Below are 22,952 nucleotides of genomic sequence, written 5' to 3'. Positions count from 1 at the left end.
ATAGAATAGAATAGAATAGAATAGAATAGAATAGATAAGATAGAATAATATGTAGATAGATACTTGGAATATACTTCATGTGATAGTACTGTAGGATTTATAGCAGAAGATAGTTATGGTCTCGGGCCAATTATCTTACTCGTTGTCAGGATATTCATTAAGTCAGGGCAAGTTTAATAATTAAGAAGCTTAATCACACACACGAATAGTCTTTTTTTGAGCACGACCAGAAGCTTACAGATTCTAAGTATCGAGCCGTTTATCATAAGTACGAGGCGAGTTGAGATCACAGAAATGCGTTTTACGGTTTCTACGTCTAACTTATCTAAATCGGAGTTGGAGCTGGTTAACCGATTTGTACGATCACGCATGCGCGGTTATCGCTTTGAACGCTTCCAACTTGCACTTTAGTTCCCTCACAGAGGGTAGCCAGCGCCATTGTGCTACAAAGAGTTTATCAATGGCGGCCATCCTTATAGAGCAGGGATGCTCAAATAATCTACAAATACAGTATTTTAACTGCAAAAGAGCTTGTAAATGCGTCATGTAACGAGACCCTATCTTTCAGGATGCTTTATGAAGCACGCCCTCTACTCTCTATAAATGAAATAGAACAGAAATCAATAGAAAAGCATCTTGATCCGTGAAAGGCGGTGTCACGTGTCACTTCAACTCCATCTATCTCGAGGAGTTTTCATACTAGAGAAAAACTAAGGTCGTATTTTAATCCAGAATAAAAATCCATAAGAAACAATCTTTCACTTTGTTATGTATATATTTTTTAGATAGATAGAAATAGATTTTTTTTATCACCATGATGAAGTAAAAATGATCATTTTTGACTTTTCTAAGAAATCTGACGTGATAGAGCAATTTGCTTACCAGATTCGTGTTTAGCGCGCAAAAATACAATGGGAAATGGTAACTTTTATTCAAACAACAGAAAAAAGTCTAAAAACGACGCCCTGTGTTATGAAAAACCATCACTTTCAACCCTTTATATTTCCGGAACCGCGCTTATGCTCATCTTCAAATTTTTCTGGGATTAATGTTCCATTATACAGTACTATTTGACATAAAGAAAAGTTTGAAATTTGAGGTCCAAGAAATGGGCCAAAAAACAGATCTTTTTACTCACCCTCTTTGCCAAAATAAACGCATCTATCTACGAGGTGTGTTCAAAAAGTAACGGGAATTTTTAAATTTCGCGGGTTTGGAAAGTCCGACAGTCAAATTTTTTTTTTGTTTATGTTGGTATACATGCCCCTGAAGTATGCTGAAATGTTGAGCTGTATTCATTGCTTACTTTGTCTGTGGTAGCCGCTAAGGTTACACGTGTTTTTATGAGCTCGGCGATTTTCGTTTCTGAAAAAAAAATGGATCAAAGAATTTGTATCAAATTTTGCGTAAAAAATAACATAAAGTGTAACAATGTGTGTGAAATGTTAACATGGGTTTACGGATATGACGTCGAAACTAAGGCTCAATCGTCCCAGTGGAGACATTCTGGCTCGCCAAGACCGAAAAAGGCTTGACAAGTGCGGTCGAACGTGAAGGTTATGCTCACTGTGTTCTTCGATTTTAATGGCATAGTGCATCATGAATTCTTGCCACGAGGTCAAACGATCAATAAGGAGTACTACCTACAAGTTCAACGCCGTTTACGTGAAGCGATCCGAAAAAAACGCCCGAATTTATGGAAAAACAATTCATGGCTTTTGCACCACGATAATGCACCTGCTCACACTTCATTGCTTGTTCGTGAATTTTTGGCCAAAAACAATACTGTAATGATGCCCCAGCCTCCATATTCGCCAGACATGGCTCCGTGTGACTTTTTCCAAAAATAAAAAGAACCTTAAAGGGCCGTCGTTTTACAAGCATAGATGACATTAAAAGCGCATCGCTGAAAGAGCTAAAGGCTATCCCAAAGATCGAGTTTGAGAAGTGTTTCGGGGATTGGAAGAAGCGCTGGCATAAGTGCATAATATCTAATGGTGACTATTTTGAAGGCGACAACATTAATGTAGATAAATAAATAAATATTTTTTTCAAAAAACGAAAATTTCCGGTATTTTTTGAACACACCTCGTAGCTTGCTTCGTTTGAAATCGAATTTTTTAATAAAATCGTTGACTCGATCATTCTAACATCTTGCTGCTTGCTTTAACCTGTATATTGATGTATACTGATACATCTGACCTGTATACTGATTTATCTGATACATCTGACCTGTATACTGATTTATTTAACCGACATACTTTATTGCAATTTACATTTATGCCTTCAGAAATTTTTATGTATAATTCTTTTTTGACTTTACCGTTAATGAAGACTGCTTTTATGTCAAATTTCCCTATTTTTAAATCTTTGATCGCAGCAATCGCTTCCACTCCCTTCTACATATCCGAATTATCTCTCGTTTCGAAGGTCTTTTTAAACTTCTTCCCCTCAAATTCCGCCGCCATAGACGAGATACTGATGTAAAAGAGTATTCTCAACCTATTGTTTCAGCCCCTATCAACACATTCATATCAACACACGCATATATCTCAGTATGCTTAAGTTCGAATAAATAGATTATTTTATTATAAAGCAAAAAGTACGACTATTGTAATCACTATAAATTCAAAGTTATAATAAATCTTTGTAATTTCTTAAGCCAATGATCAGCTATTTGTAAATTTTTTTTATCAAAGTAAAGTAAATTATGTTTTTATAATACCTTTTTATATTTTTGCAAATCTCCCAAGTAAATAATAAATTGATTGTACAGACCCCGTTCGAAATGACTACGCAATTTTTTATAACCGCTCAAAATAATAATAAACCGTTTGCTTAATTTTTAAATGTAAATCATATCTATTAATTTCTCGACCTAACTGACCATCCCTCGCTTTAACCCTTAAACACACCAATCCTGTAAAATACGGAAACACATTTCTGGAAGACTTTTTCAACTTTGAGAAGCTATAACTTTGATTATAATCAATATTTTTCTACGATTTTTTTTTTAACAAAAGTTTAAAATCTTAGGAGTGTGATTGCACAATCGACATTGCCAAAAATAAGAAATTGGTCAAAAATCCACTTTTCCTTCAAAAAATCATATCTTCGCAACTAAAAACGTTTAAGGACTTTCAAATACGGCGTTTTAAAGCTAAAGAGTCACACTTTCAAAATAAAATTTGACAAATTCATTCCTTTTAAAAAGTATAATTATGTAACATGGAGAATATAAGGTATTTTTGGGCATCTAAAAATCCATGTTTAAAAAAAAATCATATCTTTGCAACAAAAAACTTTGAAGAACTTTACAATACGGCGTTTTAAAGCTAAAGATTCATACTTTCAAAAAAAAATTATATCACTGTCATTTCTATTAAAAAATGTACTTATGTAACAGGCAAATATGAGATATTTTTGATTAAATCGTGTCTAAAGTTGAAAATTGATGTGTTTCATGATATATTTCGGAAAAACTCTCTTTTTTACAGCATTTTATAGTATTCCAACTTTAGACAGAGTATATGCGAGTAACATCCGCAAACCGACCTGTTTGAACGTATTTTGTTCAGCTCTTTTATGTAAAATACTCACAAAAAAAGTTTCACTTACACACTATATGGGTTGCATTGACCCTAAGAAAACTTTGCTACCGTGCCGTTCGAATTCTAGTTGACCAAAAAAGTTGATCAACCATATCAATCGAAAGAGGAGATTTCAAACTTTTTTTACGTCTTGATCCGAACCTCCTATCTCATTCCGTCTTCACATAGCAAGCGTTCAAAACTTCATATGGGTTCTCTCAGACCCACTTACGTATTTAAGGGTTAAGAGATATCGCACTTGGTTCTATTCCGAGCTAAAACGAATAAATTGGCTCAAAATGACACAGACGAGTGCGTGAAATAGGATATAGGATGTGGGATTCCGTGACACACTGATCCGAATTCTTTTAAGCGTTTGTTTAGTATTCATCTATCTTAACACGTGTGCTCGAGCCTAGTTTGTTATGTCTTTCCCTACTTACTCCATTTCCCCTTTATCATCACAATAAATCCATCTTCCTTCAATAGTTGGACGTAATAGTAATTTGTACGACATATTTATGTCTTACGTTTTATTCATATTCATTGTGTGTTATGTTTAATATTCAAGAAAATTAAATCTAAAATTTTTATGTTACTTCATCATAATAATGAAGTGTGGGTCTACACAGTAGATATTAAAAAAAAATAATAATAAAATTTATTAGAAAAAGAGTAAAAATACAAGTTGAAAGGGAGCCTTGAGAGGCATGAGCCTCTCCAGCAAGTAAAGACTGAGGATCCGCGGGTTCGCACTCAGGCCCGTGGCTCGGTCGGAAAAGGGTTTTTAGTCGCAAAAAATCTCGGATTACCCATCGCCGATCTTAAAAAAATCAGGTCAGCACTCGAAGCCAGCCTTGGGAGTTTTTTACGACCGTTTTTTCTTTTATTACTATCAGCCTATAGAAGTAATATAAATACTTCATTATAATATTTTATTATTATTAATTTACTGAAATAAAGATTACTTTTTTTACTAAAGCAAAAAAAGAGTATTTTTATTTTTATATTTTATTTTGTATAAATCAACTGAAATTATGTTCATTTATGTTGTAATGCATCAAGTTTAATATGTAACATGTTACAAAATTTGCTTTATTAATAACATTATTGACAACAAAATCAATAACTATGATTATTAATTATTAAAACTTAATGAGCTCTTTCATTTCCTCTATATTCTTAAAATTTGATTTTTTTGTCATTAGTATATTACGAGAAACAGGTGGAACATTTTGATCACAAATATCAATTATATCATTTATCTTATTCTTTCTTTACATTTTCATCTTGGATGATCAATGTTTTGGATATACAATCCGTTTTTACATTATCTTGTGACGATGCACCCTGTATAGAAAAACATCGCCACGGCAAACATCAGCCGAAAAGGCCGCCGGGCCATAACCGGGGGTGCCGTGGGCACCCACTTTTAAGAATCCAAGACCGCGATACCGCCTGACAAACATCGCCAGAAGAAACGCTCCGAGCCATCGCACGCGCTGAGTCGGCGCGCACGCGCTCTCGGAGGACACGCGGTCCTCCCTACCCCGACGACTCCGCCGTCAAGCGCCGAGAAAGATAATAGAGGCGAGCGGAGTCGCTCGGTATAAATAGGGCCACCGCGACGAGAAACGACACTCTGTCACCGACCAGCTTCCCGATCACGGTCCGCTGCGTCGGCGATATCCTGCTTCTTAAAGTCGGAAACCCGGTCGAAGAGTGCTTGGCCGCGGCGAGAGGGTACTCCGCCTCCGACGCAAATCCATTCGGCATACACCAGCCTCCGCGAACCGAGGACCACGAGTCTCGGTCCACGAGCCGGTCCCCGGCGACCCAGAGGCTACCCTCCTCTCCTCGCGACACCCACCAAAACTGCGACCGCCGTGTTCGGGGTCTCGTGTCAAGGTACTTGACAGGGTGTCGCGCGTCCGACCTGCCTGCGACGATCCCGTCGCGAAACCGCCATACCGCGCGGGAACCCGATCCGCCCAAGATAATCGCGTCACAACAGCTAGTCCGCGAACCGTACTGTAGGCCACGCCTACCGCGTCGCCGAAGCACGCCACACAGGCCGCGGGGCCGCACCCACACGGAATCGCGCCGATACGCTCCCGTGTAGTCTAGCGCCGGGACGCACCTATACATAAGCACCTGTATATATGTAAATAGCTCAAACGTGTATGTACATATCATTTAGCAAATATATCTATGTAACTGCATTCGAACTCATATCTCGCATCGAGTAATTCAAACCGCCCCGACGACCTTCCTTTCTCCCGCGTCGAACCATTTTCGCGGTCTCGCACCGGGAGTCCGACGACCTGATCCGCGCGCGGAAAGTCGGTAAATTACAATCTAAAAATTAAAAAGTCAAAAATAATTGTTGTAAAAGAAAAATAAGAATTGTCCAACCGTTAGGATGTATTTATGTACTCATGTAATGCTTATGTTGTTTTTCAAATACGGCAGTGCTGTCAAATGTACAATCAATTTTTACATCTAAATTTGCATTAGTTGCATCCATGTAGTCCAACACTGGGTCATTTGGTTCTACTAATGCAGGACCTCCTCCTGTCATAAGACGTTTGTGCCGGATTGTCGTATTTAATTTTCTTTTCTTAAAATGATTAATTAATAAAATAATAAATATCAAAATATAATAGAAATCAATAATAAAGATATTACATATGGAAAGAAAATGTAAAAACGTAAAAAAAAAATAAAATTAGATAATAAGAACAATATATAAGATTGATTATCACCCAAGGAGAAATAATGAAAACGCCGTCGATTTGATGTTGATTCTATTATCATTTTTCGCTGGGGAATGAGATTATTGATATTGTATTTACTTTTGTTTCATATTATCCCAGCACTTCTTTAATTGTTTTGTAGTGCGAGATGTAATTTCTTGGCTAGCATATTTTTTTGTTATTGTTTTCCACGCTTCTGCCTTATCTTTTAAGTCTGTCGCATCGGTTTTTTTATTTTCAATAGCTGTTTTTTTTGGATATAAGCTGCACCAAGAGCATTCTCTCCCGCTCTGTATAATAAATATTAGCTTTATCTTGATCCATTATTGAAACAAAATGCTTCATCACTTTGTTTTTTTTTCTTTTTTTTTTGGTTACTAATACTTTATATTGGTTTCAACGTCTCAACACGTATGTATATACACGGACGATGCAAAAAAATTTTTATGTGTGTGATTTGCGCCGTATGAGAGAACATCTGAACTTTGTTGTAAGTGTCATAAAACGGTGCTGTCTCTAGTAAGTTACTAAAAATCTCTAAAATATTCCTTCCTTCTGGAAAGAAGACTCGAGGTTTGTCTATGAAACAAGGAAGCCTTGAAGATTTGAGGAATCGTTCACGGAAGCTTCCTCTAACCTTAAAATAAGAAAGGATTACGAATGCGGGTAATAGATTGCTGCATTTGTAGCTCAGCCCATAAACTTTTTAGCAACCTCGCGATTAGCGCATTTGTATCGTTTTCGCGCATTCGACTATTGTTCTACTCGTAATATCACGTTTAGCGGTGCCGTTTTGTTCATGCGTATACGTCGCTGATGTTAAAGACATCAGACGTTTTTTCATAAAATCACGCATCATGTGGTTTGTAAATTCTGTGCCGTTATCAGCTCTCTAAGACTTTATATCATAATCGAATGCATTTCTAAATTCTGCTACAAATTCTTTAAATTTGTCAAAGGTATCGCTTTTATGATGCATAAAATAAACTTTATGGAAACCAGAACAATCGTCTTTCAAAATCAAGAAATAACGAAATTCTCTGATCGATCTTTCCGACATGGGTCCACAAATGTCTAAATTAAATCACCGATTTGCTCTTTGTTTTTGCTCGTGTTTTTAAAAGGTAGCCTATACTGCTTTTTGAGTACGCAATTCTCGCAAAAACATTTATTGTAACATGGCTTTATTCCAGTTACGAGCTTTTTTCGATCATTTTTTGCAAGCATTTATTGTTAATATGCTCGAGATGTTTGTGCCAAATTTTGAATGCGTTTTCCTCAACAACATTCGCGTCATTAATCATTGTTGTCTCTATCAATAAACGGTACAGATTGTTATCTTGTCGAATGCCACGAATTTTTAAAACATTTGAATCCTTTATTACGACAAACTTTTCGTGAAAAAAAAAGAAAACAGAGTATTCATGCACGCGCCAGTAGAAAATAAATTTTTGCGTAACCGTGGAACGTAAAAGACATTTTCAAGTTTCCCGAATTTCCAATGGCCATTAATGAATATTTTAATCGCTACCGTTCCGTAACCTTTAACTTCGCACAGCGTGTTGTCGCCTAAACTAATGGTTTTGTTCGTAATTTCGCAAAAATTGTACAGGCCTTAGAACATATATTACTGGAAGGAGTATAGGCCTATAATCCCTGTACATTCGAGTTGACGCAAAGAAGATTGACAAGAATGAAGGTACAATGCGCAGAAGATTGACAAGAATAGATATAGAATGCGCCTAATCGGCAATGCACATGCTCCGACAAAAGAAAGCGTTGATATGTCCGAGGATTGCGGGGTGATGAAAAACAGTAGTAGCATCGGTTTGATTTGTTTTGAGCATGTGCATTGTCAACTAGGCGCATTATACATCTTGTCTTCTCTGTGTCAACTTTTTAAGCTTATGCTCCTTCCAGTAGTATATGTTCTAAGGTACAGGCATCTTGTTGATACGTCATGTGCTTCGAAACACATGAGTCGAGAAATCAAATCTTTTTCATGTCGCGATCTAAGTCTGCAATCATCTTCGCTTCGGAAACAATAAACGCGCTTGGAAACGGAAACAATAAACATCTGTCGAATTTTCTACATTCGAATTTTCAGAACACTTAGGACCAGAACACTCAGAACACTGCGATTACATGGATTGATATTTTTCGCGTAACGCGTATCGCGTAACCAATCAGAGGCGTTCCGCGTTTTCTGTTGCGCGAAATTTAATGTCCTAATGCACATGATATATAAAACGGCAGCAGTGTATCGCGTTTAATTAATGATATTTTTTTATGCTGTTAAAACCTTCCAAAGAAATGTTAAATGTTACAGTTAAGTGGTTACGCAAGTATTTATTACGCAAATTTTGTGTCCATGTGAACGATGAGGTTTAAATATTACGCATTCAAATATGTTTATACTTGACATGTTTGATACCATTTGATACCTGACTACATTGAAGCTAAAATGAATTTGGAATTTCTAATAAGTATTGCTCTTCAAAAGAAAACAATAAACAAAACAGATATAAATGTCATTTACAAAATTAAAAAAGTTAATTTACCTTTTTTTACTGTGGAAAGGAAAGGAGCGAAACAAAATGAAAAGAAAATATTGGATTGTAGTAATATGTTCGCCGGGAGTAGGATGCAATACGCCGAATGAACAGTACACACACCTTTTGGTATGAAAAGCTCTTTATTTAATGAACACAAGAATCACTTGATCTCCGCTCAAGACGCGATCTCAGAAGAAATACACACAAGACGGTTGCTCACGTTCAAGCGTATCGAGAGATACGCACGAGAGGCGCTCGGCACACATGCCATTGCAGCTGCCATCTCTAATGGCGGGAGCGCATCGCTCGTTCAAAGCTCTGCTCTCAATACTCCCTCCCTTTGTGTGAGCGATCCGCGGCACTTCTCTGCCTCTAGTCTCTATCTGAAACATAACAAAAATCAGTTTATAAATAAGTTGATCTCTAATTTTGTTCAGACTCTACATTCATTATCTTGTCTCTTAGATACGCTAATGCTTCTAAAGGCAAAGGTTTTGTCATTATGTCTGCCAAATTCTCTTTGGTCTCGACCCATTCGACTTTCACCTTCCCTTGGTCAACACACTGTTTGACAAAATCTCCATGAGTGTCAGCCATATGTTTTCTGTTTCCAGTTTCTTCTCTCTCTATTAAATTTTTCTTTATTTCCTCTAAGTTGTCATCAAATGTTTTGAGTTTGTGACTTCCATCCTTCTTAGTGCAGTTTCCTGCCGCTCTGTTGTCACACCAGATTGTTACAGGCAAGAATGTTCCTCCAACAACATATCTGAGTGACTTGTCCAATGAGATTACTTCTTGACAGGACTCACTCATTGCTAGGTATTCTGCTTGGCATGTAGAGAGTGTAACGTCATTTTGTTTATAACTTTTCCATGCTGTTACATCTCCATATAGTCTGATTATACAGGGTGTTTCAGACCACCCGTACACCCCTTTTCTCTTCGCAGGATTAGGACCAATCAAAAATATGTTCAGACGAAAGTTGTAGGGTTTCAAAAGATCTATTCAATGATCTTATCAGTTTGACCTTGGATGGCGTCGCCAAGGTCAGATCGAAATCACATTAAGTTTTTTAAACGGAATACCCTATTTTTGATTCCAGAATCTAATAGCTGGTGTCAAGACCTTTCCAAAACACTATAAGAATGTTTATTTTCGTTGACTACTTTCCGAGTTGTGCGGCTTGAAAGTTACACTACCGCCAGCATCAGCATTACTCAAGATGTACCATGTGGTGGTTACTTAGTCGGATTTAATCTTGTGTGTGGGTGTGTGCATACGTGCATGCGTATGTGTATGGGGGAGGAAAAGGGGAGTCAAAGTTTTATGTACTCTGCTTTTGTTTATTAACTGGATTGATTATGTTTGATGATCAATCATGTCCAGATTGACTGTATGCATTTTCCCGTGCTTAGCATTATCCAGAATGAACGACGTGGACGTGACGAGAATTTCATCCCATTGGGGTGCTTGATTCACGTGAGTCCCCTTGCCTCTCACGTTTGGGGTGCTTGATTCACGTGAGTCCCCTTGCCTCTCACGTTTGGGGTGCTTGATTCACGTTAGTCCCCTTGCCTCTCACGTTTGGGGTGCTTGATTCACGTGAGTCCCCTTGCCTCTCACGTTTGAGGTGCTTGATTCACGTGAGTCCCCTTGCCTCTCACGTTCGGGAATGAATGAGTGTATGTTTTGTTAAGCGACTAAATGTTCAAAGTGAGCACCATTCTCTGCGATGCAAGCATCAACTCTATTTTGAAAATCATTGGTTGCTCGAAGAATTTCCTCGGCACGTAAGGATCGAATTGCTTCACTTATTCTACGAATCATATTATCCCTCGTAGTCGGACGTTCATGATAGACCAAGTTTTTTATCCTTCCCCAGAAATAATAATCAAGGACGGTGAGATCTGGTGATCGGGGTGGATAATTGATTGGACCGTATTTGCCTATCCACTTGTCGGGGAACATAGTATTTAATGCCGCACGAGCAACTCTCGATGTATGAGACGGACATGCATCTTGTTGGAACCACATGTTCAGGCGCAATTGCAGAGGAATATTTTCTAGTAAGACAGGAAGATCTGTCATTATCAAGGCGGAATATCTATCACCGTTTAGATTTTCGTCAAAGAAAACAGGACCTATGATTTGACTTCCAATAATTCCACACCAAACATTGACTTTCCAAATGGTTTGATGATCTACTTCTCTCAACCAGTGAGGATTATTTTGTGCCCAATAACGAGAGTTCCAAGTATTAACAGATCCATCACTTTTAAGTGTACATTCGTCAGAAAATAAAATTTTCAAGTGGAAATCAAGTGGTTGCTGTCTTATAAAGTTGCAAAATACAAGTCTCTGTCTAATATCGTTATAATTCAACGCTTGATGAACAGACATTCTGTAAGGGTGAAATTTGTTATTTTTTAGAATGCGCCAAACACTGATTTTACTAACACCAGAATCTTGTTCTCGTCGTCTTAAAGAATCATAAGGGTTCAATTCTGTCGATGCAAGAATTTCCACTGTTCTTTCATCCATAATCGGACGACGAAATTGTATACCTTTGTTATGTTGAGGCTGAACGACACCTTTAATTTTGATTCGTTTAGCCAAACGTGAAAAAACATTTCGCGAGTGAGGAGTCCGATCAGGATAACGTTCCCGCCACAATCTTTCCGCTGCAATGAATGTACCTCGACACTCACCTAAAATTAGCAGCATATCATATGCTTCTTCATTGGAATAGGACATGGCTAAATAAACCTAGACTAATAAAGAGGGTCGGATTTTTGTTGCGCGATTGATACTGATATGACGGTTATTGAAGACGTAGGTGACAAGTTTGAGAGAGTTATTGTCACTCGTGTTGAGTTGAGTCACAATAGCGTTGTGGTGAATACATCTCTACTACATCCTATGCAAATAACAATATGTATAAAATCACGAGTTAGACATCGTTACGCAGAAAGCCGCGCTCGTTATTGCTCGTGTGCTACCGTTAAAGTAATAATGTAATTACATAATATTATGACATACATATGTATGTGACTATCTACGGTCGCGACAGCTAACTTTCACGATTTTTCATGATCTGTTTTTGTTGGCCCGGCTCGCGTGTTTACTTTCTTTGTGTCGGCTGCACGGCTTTCTGCGTAACGCGTGATTTTATATTGTTATTTACATGGTGTTGGCGGTAGTGTAACTTTCAAGCCGCACAACTCGGAAAGTAGTCAACGAAAATAAACTTTCTTGTAGTGTTTTGGAAAGGTCTTGACACCAGCTATTAGATTCTGGGATCAAAAATAGGGTGTTCCATTTAAAAAACTTAATGTGATTTCGATCTGATCTTGGCGACGCCATCCAAGGTCAAACTGATAAGATCATTGAATAGATCTTTTAAAACCCTACAACTTTCGTCTGAACATATTTTTGATTGGTCCTAATCCTGCGAAGAGAAAAGGGGTGTACGGGTGGTCTCAAACACCCTGTATATATATATATATATATATATATATATATATATATACACTAACAAATGATTAATAAGTAATATATGAATTAAAATGAAATTATTAATTCAAACTTACGAATCGAAAGTTTCAGACCCAAAATTTTCTGCAGAACTATAACAGTCTTCTCGCTGTCTAAATTTTCTTCTCTTTGAATAAATAATTCTTCTACTTCTGGAAACATTTTTCGCTCTTTTGATTTTTTGAAATCGGGTCTTAAGCTAGATATGACTGGATCAGATGATATTAATAAATGATGTAATAAATCTTCGTTTGTCACTTTTCTACTCATTTTTCTACTGTTTTCAAGACGATATTTCCTAAACTCTTTATGTCTAGCTTCAATAACTTCTTCGGAGAGCTGTCCTATTGGTGTAATCGCATATATTTTATAATTTCTGCACCATGGAATAGAATCTTATAGACAGTAGCTGGCATATAGTACCATCCATATTTATCAATAACAAGTTTCGCTAAATTTTTAGCGTAATGATCAAATTTTTGTGGATCAATTTGTCGACCTGATGCGATAGCTTGTAAAAGGACTGCGAATTTTCGTATTATTTGTTCATCCAATCCGGTAATCTCTGCTGTTACTGAAGGTTTTTCAAAAAATTTTCTAGCAGTATTGCCATCATTTGTGCTGCCGACTCCTTGCTTAACTACATCAATTAATAGTCCTAATTTTTGTCTAAATTCTCTTTGAATTGTCTTTTTACGTTCTTCCTTACGAAGCTTCTCCTGCAGATCTCGGATTGACCATTTTTTTATTTCGAGATTATAAGATACATGTAACAAAAATTCCATGCATCTAATCCATCCATGAAGACTTGATAATCCAAATTTGTAGTGTTCTACCTTTACATCCTTTTTACAAACAAGATTAAAATTGTTCATATCCTTAGGTTTTACTCCGCATATGAAACATTTCATGGATGATGATTCTGTTAGTGATGAACAAACTTTTCTATCCACCATAGTAAATAACAGTTGATGTTCTACAGAAACATTGTCCTTATAATACGTTGTAATCAAAGCTTCTATTTCGGTTGACATCCTTTGATTTTCTCTACGAATGATTTCATCATTTTCCTTTATAAATTCGAACTTAACTGGTCGACAATATTTTGTTGAAGAAGTTTTCAAATTTTCCCAAATAGTAATTGAATCATTGACCAATTTCAGAGGAACTAAGCACGTTGTGAAAATTGAATCATCCCTTGGTTTGTCGCAATCATTCGGAAGATCTGCAAATGCTTGTTTGTAAAGGCTTTGGCAGCTCGCTCCATCAAATCCCCATTTAGATATTAATTTCAAATTCTGAATTTCAGAATGTGTTTCAATATTACATGTTTGAAGTAATCTATAAGTAGTCAGATCAAGAAGAGCTTGTAAACTTATTGATGCATAAGTATCTGAAATTGTAATTGCATCTTTTGAGGGATAACAATCTTTTTTTGCCAATTGAATTTGATAATATGAAGGATAGGGATTAATGTCTTGTTCAATAGACATTTTTCGTAACACTTCATATTTTGATTTTGATAATCCCAAATTCAACATTAATGCTAAAGCTTCTTCTTTGGAGTACAATTTCACTTCATGTTTTTTACCTTCACAGAAAGCTCTGAGTCTTGATGTTTGTTCGGGATGTTCAATTAGAAAAGATAAAATTGCTGCACCATCTACATTGCCTGAAGTTTGCATTTTCACTTTTAGAGCGAATGCTAGTTCATCTATAGTGTTTTCAGCTCTCAGTAATTCGGTACGCCTTCTTTTTTGTCTATCTGATAAAATCAAAAATGATTTTCGTTTAGATGAAGAACCGTCTTGTCCTTGTTTTATATTTTCTGATGCTAATTGTTGGATTGGCTCTGTTTCTGCCGAAATTGTAATCAAAGCTTCTTCTGGGAATCTAAATACTGTTCGTAACCAAATTTCGTTTCGTTTTGTAAAATTTGCATATATACGATTTGATTTACACCATCGTTCGTATAAATGAAATGAAAATTTTCTTAATGGCTCAGATAAATGTGTCTCAGCATTTGCAGAAAAATTAAATTCCTTTTTCATTAATATATGTTTTAAAAGAGTTCTATAGTCCTTTAAATTTTCACCATGAGTTCGCAGGATGGAAAATAATTCTGAATATTCGATAGAATTCATTATAATATTTTATGAAAAGAAACAATAATAGTAAATGAAAGAACGTAAGAAATAAATTGATAAGAAAAAAACAGAGATAAAAAGAGAAAGAGAAACTTCTAGAGATGTACACAAGAATTATAACGTTACAGCGCGCTGCAGCGCAGCGACTTGTTGTTGCGCGTCGCGTCGAAACATTGAAAAAACTAACTGCCGAACAGCCCAACTCTCGTGAAAAAACAAAAGACGATACATGAGGCTTGTTTTCTATTCCTGCACTAAACTGAACTGGAACGTTCCTTCTTGCTTTCGCTAACTTTCAAACATATACCTATTTCACTTTAAGTGTACACTAATTCAGGGAGTTCAGGAACAGAAAACAAACGGATGGACAAATTGAACAAAATACTATGCGCTGTGAGCCTGTGATAATCATGCAGAATAAAATTACCAACATGTGATGTGAAATAAAGTTACTAACACGTGAAATAAAGTTACTAATAATATTAAGATATAAATAATGCTAATAAATATGAATAAGAAATTCAAATATAATAGATAGTAATTAATAACAAGAAAAAGTCAAATGTAAAAATTATCACGAAAACTACAATAAAAATGTCTGAAATTTTTCACATACAGAAATTAGGATCGTATGACTTAAACAGAATTTTTTTAAAAAAGATACGTAGTTGTATACTGCAAATAGCATAATTTTTTAAAAAGCCGTTTGTTTTCTTTAAACTAATTGATTCAACTTATTATTCTGTGTATAAAATATTTAAGTACAATTATCAAAAATACAATAACAAAAAAATGAATAGTTTACAAAATATTTGATATTTTATGTTAAAATATGCTAAAATAAAATATAAAATACCTCGTAAACTATTAGTTTTTAAAAATTCCGCTTTACTATTTATATTATAGAATAATTGTCGAAAAATCATATTATGTAAAATAATTATACAATTTTATTTAAAAAAGATGAAGATAACCTTTATGTGACTTTAAAAATCGATTTTTTTATATTGAATTGATTTTATCATTATTTGTCTCCCTTCAGACCATACAATTTTTGTCTGAAACATTTGCCACGACAATGCGTCATTTACAAGATATTCAAGATAAGCTACTTAAATAGGATACGCTATATATTATTATTGAAGTATTAACATTTTGAAAAAATATACGAGCAAAATAAATTTTACTTATTTTTGGTCTTATTAATACTGAAACTTGTAATAATTCGTATCTTTTTTCTTTCTTAGTAAAATAGTTTTAATTCAATTAATTTGTATAACACTGAGAAAAATGTTTTGGTTAAATCAACAAGAAATACGAATAAAATGCATTCTCTTCACACCAATCACAATTTTGATTATCGTAACTGAATTTCTGTCTCAGATAGAATAGATAAATGTAATTATAATCTATCCGATTTGTAGTTCTTACTGAATCTACCAAATTTCCAATTAATACAACCAGATTATTTTTCCAGAGTTTTTCCTATTATAAAAAGGCCGTGTTAAATCGATAATCGAATTTATTGTTGCCCCTTTTTCGCGATACCGATTGATTCTGTTGCTGCACTTACTTTATGAGCAGCTGTCATCACATATTTTGACAGTTGTATGTATCGAAAAGTTAATAGTAATATTACAAGGATTAATATTAATTGCACATGGTGTAATAAAAAGCGAAGCGCGCGCCTGTGATATCTAGTAGAAATAAAAAGAGAGAAATATTTTCGTATACAATTCCATTTATTCTTTTGTAAATAACAAAATCCAAGCATATATCTTTCATATTGAAAGAAATTGAACATGTTTTTCATTAGTATACAAAACATGAAACAGATTTTTTTAAACATATACCTTGAAGTACCTTGTGCCATGATACGTAAATGAATATTTTCATAAATTTCTTGTAAATGAGCACCTAGATGCATTTGATTTTATCACGTATGAATAGTTTTGAAATTATACTTTCATAAAATGTATGGATCAGAACGGGCAAACCCAGGCATTTTTTTAAAACTTCTGTTAAATATCGTACTTATTGAGTAAAATTCTCAATAAAGAAGAGTACAATATAAGAACGAGAAAATATGCATTTTTTATAAACAATATAGGGAAATTATGTAGTATAGTGGTATATGATTTGACGGTATAACCAAATTTGCAAACTAAACGTATTTACGTAAGTATTTTATAATTGATTCAGATAGCGCATCTTGACCAAATCAACAAAATGATTGAGCGATCTATTTTAATGAATTTTATTTATTTATCTGTTTTTCTTAATGTCAATTCTAATACAGAAATGAAAGTGTAATTATTCTACAAAATAGTTTTAATAATAAAATGTTTAAAATTAAAAAAAAAATTTAAGTTATGTATGTCCGCGAATTTACATTATTCGCTCCACTGTGCGGCGTGAGCCATGGCTTTCATCCCCACCACCTGACTTCCGCCTGACTACACTCTCGGACTTGGAAGTTGGAAGCCCTGCTAGTATGCCTGTAGGTAGCGCGGACAAAACACTCGCGCTTGTGCGTGTCCATACATTCTGTCGGTGTGAGTGACACAGTAAGTGTGAAACTTCCAGTGAGAACTACCTTGACAAAGTGAGACAACCTTTCAACGATTTTTGTATAAACATTTGAGACTACTTTTTACGACCTATTGCTGTCAATCGAAGGATACAACGGTAAGTATTTGTATACTTTTTTTTTACACGTTTAGAAATTGCGATTTTCGGGTTTTTCGGTTATAATTCTAGTTGATTATACGGAAAGTACGATTTTGTTAAAATATCTAAAAAAAAGAGTGTGATGAAAAGAACCGTTTTTACTTTATTCGTAGAAAGTAAAACGAATATTATTTCTTATATTAGTTGTTGAGGAATCCGATGGTGCTAGTTAAAATTACGTCAGATAATGAAAACATAAAAAATTACGTCTTATACATTATAATTTTATACATCATATTTTAACATTAAAAGTACAGAATATTTTATAAAGATGCTATATTTAATAGTGAAAATATCAGTCGTAATGGCGTTTGTACGAACATGTTTGAATCGGCTTTCCTCACCTAGATGCTAACGCTCGAGATCCATAGTTTGTTTACATATTTTTGTGCATCAAAACGCATGGCTATTCCTCTCGTCGTAAATGTTACGACAATCTTTGTGCTCAGATTCTTTCTATTTTTCAGATCGCAAAATGCCATTATTCAAAGTAGAATCACCTAATCACAAAAGAATCATGATAAAAGCAAATAGTATATCCTAAATAATTGAAATTGCAATAAAAAAATTAAAACTTCCTGAAGACAATACTTACAAGGTAATTATAAGTTTTTATCATTATTTATAATGTATTTTTTCAACTAAGATTATAGTTACTATTCAATTTTTGTGTGTTGTTTACTTTATTATTTTTAGACTAGTGCAACGTAAATACATTCAAATTAGTAAAAATTTTAAAATCTTTTTTTTATGTGAAAAACGTTTTTACGAATAGTATAGGTAGTTGTACCTTTATTAGAAATCGATGGATTTACAAATAAAAATTGTTTGCTTTTTTGTATAAATAATCTGTAAAGTAATTTTTTATATAAGTAATCAGAACTCCTCCCCCCCTCCCAAAGAAAACGTTACATATGTATTATTTACAAAAAATGAGTTACGTTTATCAACCTACTCATTATAAGAATATAATGTAATTGAATTTTTTTGTAGTTACTTTTACAAAACGATGGAACAGAGATAGATGATAATGATGTGCTACTGGAATATGCAGAACAATCTAAAGATATGATTGTTTTAACGATTTTAGGTATAAACATGTCTTCGGACTATGATAAAAAAAATGAAGATAACCAAATTGTTTTAAATGAATCTAGTTCGACAATACAGAGAAATGACATTTCAGGTATACATTTCATTACTTTTTTCATTAAAAACTTGGTTTTTATTTATCATCAAACCTTAACTACCTTGTTTTATCCCACCTTTTCCTGTATACACTCAAGTGTTTTTTTTTTTTATTCATTTCAGATTCTAGTTCTATCAGTACATGTTCTGAAGCATTAAGTTCATCAAATAGATCAAGTACAAAAGTAAAATCAATAAATCTAGAAGACGGAGTATGGAGTAAATTATCGGAAAGAATAGTTACTGCTTGCGTAAGAGGAGATAAACTGTGTTTTTCAGACAGAAAAGCAGTTATTCAGAAAATCGTAGAATATATGATTGATACTCTCAAAAACACGACAAGATGTAAAGCACATGAAATTGCGACAATTCTCTGCAATACTTATCCGAAAACTTTTGCTGATACAATTGGTAACGATGAAATGTGGGGAAGTGGCTTAGAAACCGTACGGCTTGAAATTTATAACGCCTGTCTTTATAAGATTAATTCAAAAAAACGTAAATCGTTTTCGAAAGCTACGAATTATGACAGTGACGATGCGGAGCAAGAAGAACGTCAGCAGCAAGCTACATCACGACGTCAAGACGAGTATGGCTGCGTTGAGTATGCACCTATTCTATTATATGAAAATGCTGAAAGTGAAAATAAACGACGTACTTTATTAGAACTTTTCGCCCTTCACGAAATAAATCCACAAGTTTTAAAATTAATGGAAGAAACGTATCCAACTCTTCGTGCCGTATTAAATGATAAAAACAGAAATTTAGAGATAATAGCTGCTGAGTGGCCTTTCTTACAAGAAACCGATTGTTTCTTCCAACACTGTTCTCGATTATTAGGAAAAAATGTTGTTCAAGTCTGGACAAATTCACTTAGTAACAAGACGAAATCCATACGGCAATATTTCAAACATTCACAGAAAAAAAAGCAAATGAAATAAATGAGATTATAAACGACTGCAAAACAGCTGTTCAAATAAGGAAGGATAAAATACCAAAACTATTAGTGATTTTCCGATTATTAATCTTTTATTTCAATGAAAAGGAAAATTTTCTTTTTAAAATAATTGGAGTAAGTATAAGTCATTAATAAAAAAGCTCAATAAAATTTTGAAATGTACATAAAAAAAAATAATGAAGTAGAGTAAAATTAATATATTTTAAAAGTAAAATAATATATTTAAAAAATAATATTAAAAAAATTTTTTTTTAATTACTAAATTATAGTGAGTTGTTTCTTAAATAAATTTAAGCACTAAGATCTAGCTACGACTGTTGAAGACAAAGGCGTTCTTGTTTGTGTTTTTACCGGTCGAATATTTCTCTGTTATTATATTTTTATATTTTAGAATGACGTTGATGATGCTGATGTAATAAATGCTGCTGACACTGAGTATCCTGTGCTTATCATCAGAGGTATTTTTATTAAAAGCCTTTAAACAATAAATGCTTTACTTTACACCTTTAATCATAATTTTGAATTGTACTTTGCAGGAAAATCATTATACGACGAGAATGCAAAATGTACTGTCATTATTAATAAAAAAGTTTCAATTACTTCCACGAATTCTCTGGAAGGAATCTTGATAACTTTTCTCGCATACTACGTTTATGGATTTTGCTATTCACCTAAAATTGAAAAATCTCTAGAATTTATACAAAGGTAACTACGATTTATTATAATTTCTATATAAATGTATATAACGTAAGTATATCCTATATAGCTTAATACTCAATATGGCCTACTTGTTATTTCTATAAGTTTCTTGGTTATATGATGAATTGAACAAATAACGCTGTGTTGTACAGGCTGTCAACGTGTTTGCAACAGTTGACAACTCGATTTTAGTATTTTGTTGTTGATAATAAAATCACATTTTTTTATTGTTTCTTTTTATTATCCATCTTTCTAACACTTTTTGTGAAAACGAAATAATATTATTAGACTAGTTAGAACAATTAAGTAACTTATGTATCTAATACGACCTAAATGACACTTTCTAAAAATCTTTATGCATTGCGGCCACGTAAATATTTAAAACTGTCTCATATTTTAAATTAATGTTCATAAATATTTTCTACTTTGAATCTGCCTTTGAATTGGCCATCAGTTTTTAATTTTGGATTCAGCAAAAAATTAAAAAAAAGCTTAGATAGGTCATATGAGGTACAGTTACCTTATATATATTAAAAATGTTAATAAATATAAGAATTTTTAATTTATTTAATTTAAATATTTACTGTTTTCAGAATTTTTTTACAAATAAATCCACAAAGAGGAGCAAAAAGTGCATCAAAAGCTCGTCGATATAATAAATCATTTGATGTGCGAGTATTTAAACTTGCCAAAGAACTTTCGGCTTTTTCTGACCAATTCAATTTAACCCAGTGATACTTATGGTAAATATACTTATATAATGTGATATACACTATTAGAAATACGTAATGATATTGTTATATTGGATAATAAAGACAGTTTGTAATTCATTTTAATAATACAAATAGAAATTTAATTATACATTGTTAAAAATTTCTGCATTAGATTTAATGAAAAGTACTGGAAGCAAAAATCAATCACGTACATTAAAAGCATTTTAATGTTGTCAATAAAAATTAAATTACGTAACTAAAATTTAATGGCACAATGAACATTAAACTTCATGCATAATGAACATTAAACTTTATGCACAATGAACATTAAACTTCATCTACAATGAACATTAAACTTTATGCACAGTACACATTAAACTTTATGTACAGTAAACATTAAACTTCATGCACAATGAACAACAAACTTCATGCACAATGAACATTAAATTTCATACACAATAAACATTAAACTTTATGTACAATGAACATTACACTTTATGCCAATAAACATTACCTTTCATTCAACGCACATTAAATTTCAGTAACATGAGCTGAATTTTTAGTTTTTACATTATTGTATTTGTACATTAATATGCATGAAATTTAATTCATGTTACATTAAATTTTTGTTACGTAACTTAATTTTCATTGACAACATTAAAATGCTTTTATAATGTGCGTGATTGACTATTGCTTCCAGTACTTTTCATTAAATTTACGGCAGAAATTTTTAACAGTGTAGTATCAGAAAAATATAAGACTAAAAACGTATTGACACGTATTACGGCTTATTCCGTATTTAACTCAGCGATTTATAATCTTATCTTTAATCTATAAAGGCAAAACGGTCCATCGATATCAGTAAAATTAATGGCATGTTATTCGCGTTCTGATACCAGCAGAAAAATACATAAATTCGCCAATGCTACCAAACAATATACCAGGAAGATACTTGTGAGTTTTGTGAAATAGGTCTATGTTATTTCACGCAAGATATATTGCGGTCGACAATTATAAATAGAGGAACCCGTCACATCATGCGAGAATCTGCCTACACATCTCGTCCCCGGGAAAGCCGTGGGTAATTATTGTTGATTCATCTTGCGATCTACGAATCGACGGAGTGTACCAGCGTGGAAGGAAAACGGTCATAAGAGCCTGATTCATATCCAGGACAGCATGTGGTCTACATCCGAGTAATAATAACTATTATGTTCCTACCGGTGTAAATATATCTATGTAATCGCAATCTCTTTGCTCTATTGTTTCCTCTCGCTGCGTCATTATCGACGACATCGGGATGATTAACGATGTCGTCGACGAAGCGATCGCTTGACCGCTTAAGCCAACCACTTTCCTGTTCGGTCTGCATCGCACGAGAGGTCAATGACTTTGGTCTCATTGGAGGTTTAAAACTTTTACGGATGTGACGTTGATGGTGATAATAATTTTAATCTGAAATGTAATTGCACAGAGATAATTGATAGCGAATATCAAAAGAGTGATAAATTTAATTACAAATAGGAGATTATGTTAATGTAATTACTTAAAAATTCAGTCACTTAAGAAAGTAAATAAAAAGCTAACTCAAGTTTGAAATTTCATTACTTTATACTTACATGGAAAAAAGTGTAATGAATTAAAACGTAGTTTGATCTAATTAAACATCGAATCACTGGCTCTCACAAATATATATATATATATATATATATATATATATATATATATATATATATATATATAAACGAATGCCTTCAACGATGGTAGCTAGATCTTAATGCTTATATTTGTTTGTGTGATTTCATATAGTTTCCTCAAATTCAATAGACTCCGTCGCCAAATTGTTTTTACGATCATAATACAGCTCTAAATTAAACAAGAGTTAGTAATGTAAAGAATTTAAGTTTATTTGAATATATGAAATACTTTTTGTTAAAAATTTAAGTTTTTGTTTAAATAAATAATATTTAATATAAAAGTGTATTTATTCTATTATTCGGAAATTTTCTTATTCAAACAATTTTGTCTCTCTATTATTTCAGATATGAGAGGCTTCACTGTACTTTGAAAGAAAAGACGCAG

At 33.7% G+C, this 22,952-nt stretch overlaps 1 protein-coding gene across 3 annotated transcripts; it reads left to right on the top strand.

The window, feature by feature from the left end:
• Nucleotides 1-17,078: 17,078 nt before the first annotated feature.
• Nucleotides 17,079-22,848, top strand: LOC120358407. Of its 3 annotated transcripts, none has more exons than XM_039452623.1 (9): nt 17,079-17,270; nt 17,780-17,910; nt 18,306-18,498; nt 18,624-19,572; nt 19,850-19,916; nt 19,995-20,163; nt 20,751-20,900; nt 21,773-21,951; nt 22,044-22,848. In XM_039452623.1, exons 3-4 carry the CDS (start codon nt 18,381-18,383, stop codon nt 19,439-19,441), a joined length of 936 nt encoding a protein of 311 aa, XP_039308557.1. In that variant the 5' UTR covers nt 17,079-17,270; nt 17,780-17,910; nt 18,306-18,380; the 3' UTR covers nt 19,442-19,572; nt 19,850-19,916; nt 19,995-20,163; nt 20,751-20,900; nt 21,773-21,951; nt 22,044-22,848. The 3 variants fall into 3 exon arrangements, with proteins under 3 accessions (XP_039308557.1, XP_039308556.1, XP_039308555.1); XM_039452622.1 differs by having other exon boundaries at nt 21,770-21,951; XM_039452621.1 differs by having other exon boundaries at nt 21,710-21,951.
• Nucleotides 22,849-22,952: the final 104 nt, after the last annotated feature.

Source organism: Solenopsis invicta, chromosome 8 (genome assembly GCF_016802725.1).
Source record: "Solenopsis invicta isolate M01_SB chromosome 8, UNIL_Sinv_3.0, whole genome shotgun sequence".
NCBI classification, from domain to species: Eukaryota; Metazoa; Arthropoda; class Insecta; order Hymenoptera; family Formicidae; genus Solenopsis; species Solenopsis invicta.
Note: the sequence above shows the minus strand (reverse complement) of the source record. Positions and strands in the feature narration are given on the sequence as shown.

What these genes read in the sequence shown, in the direction of transcription:
- LOC120358407 (XM_039452623.1), top strand. Translation starts at nt 18,381, where the DNA reads ATGATTGTTTTAACGATTTTAGGTATAAACATGTCTTCGGACTATGAT. An exon ending in ACAGAGAAATGACATTTCAG is followed by an intron (nt 18,499 to 18,623) that starts GTATACATTTCA and finishes TATTCATTTCAG; the next exon opens with ATTCTAGTTCTATCAGTACA.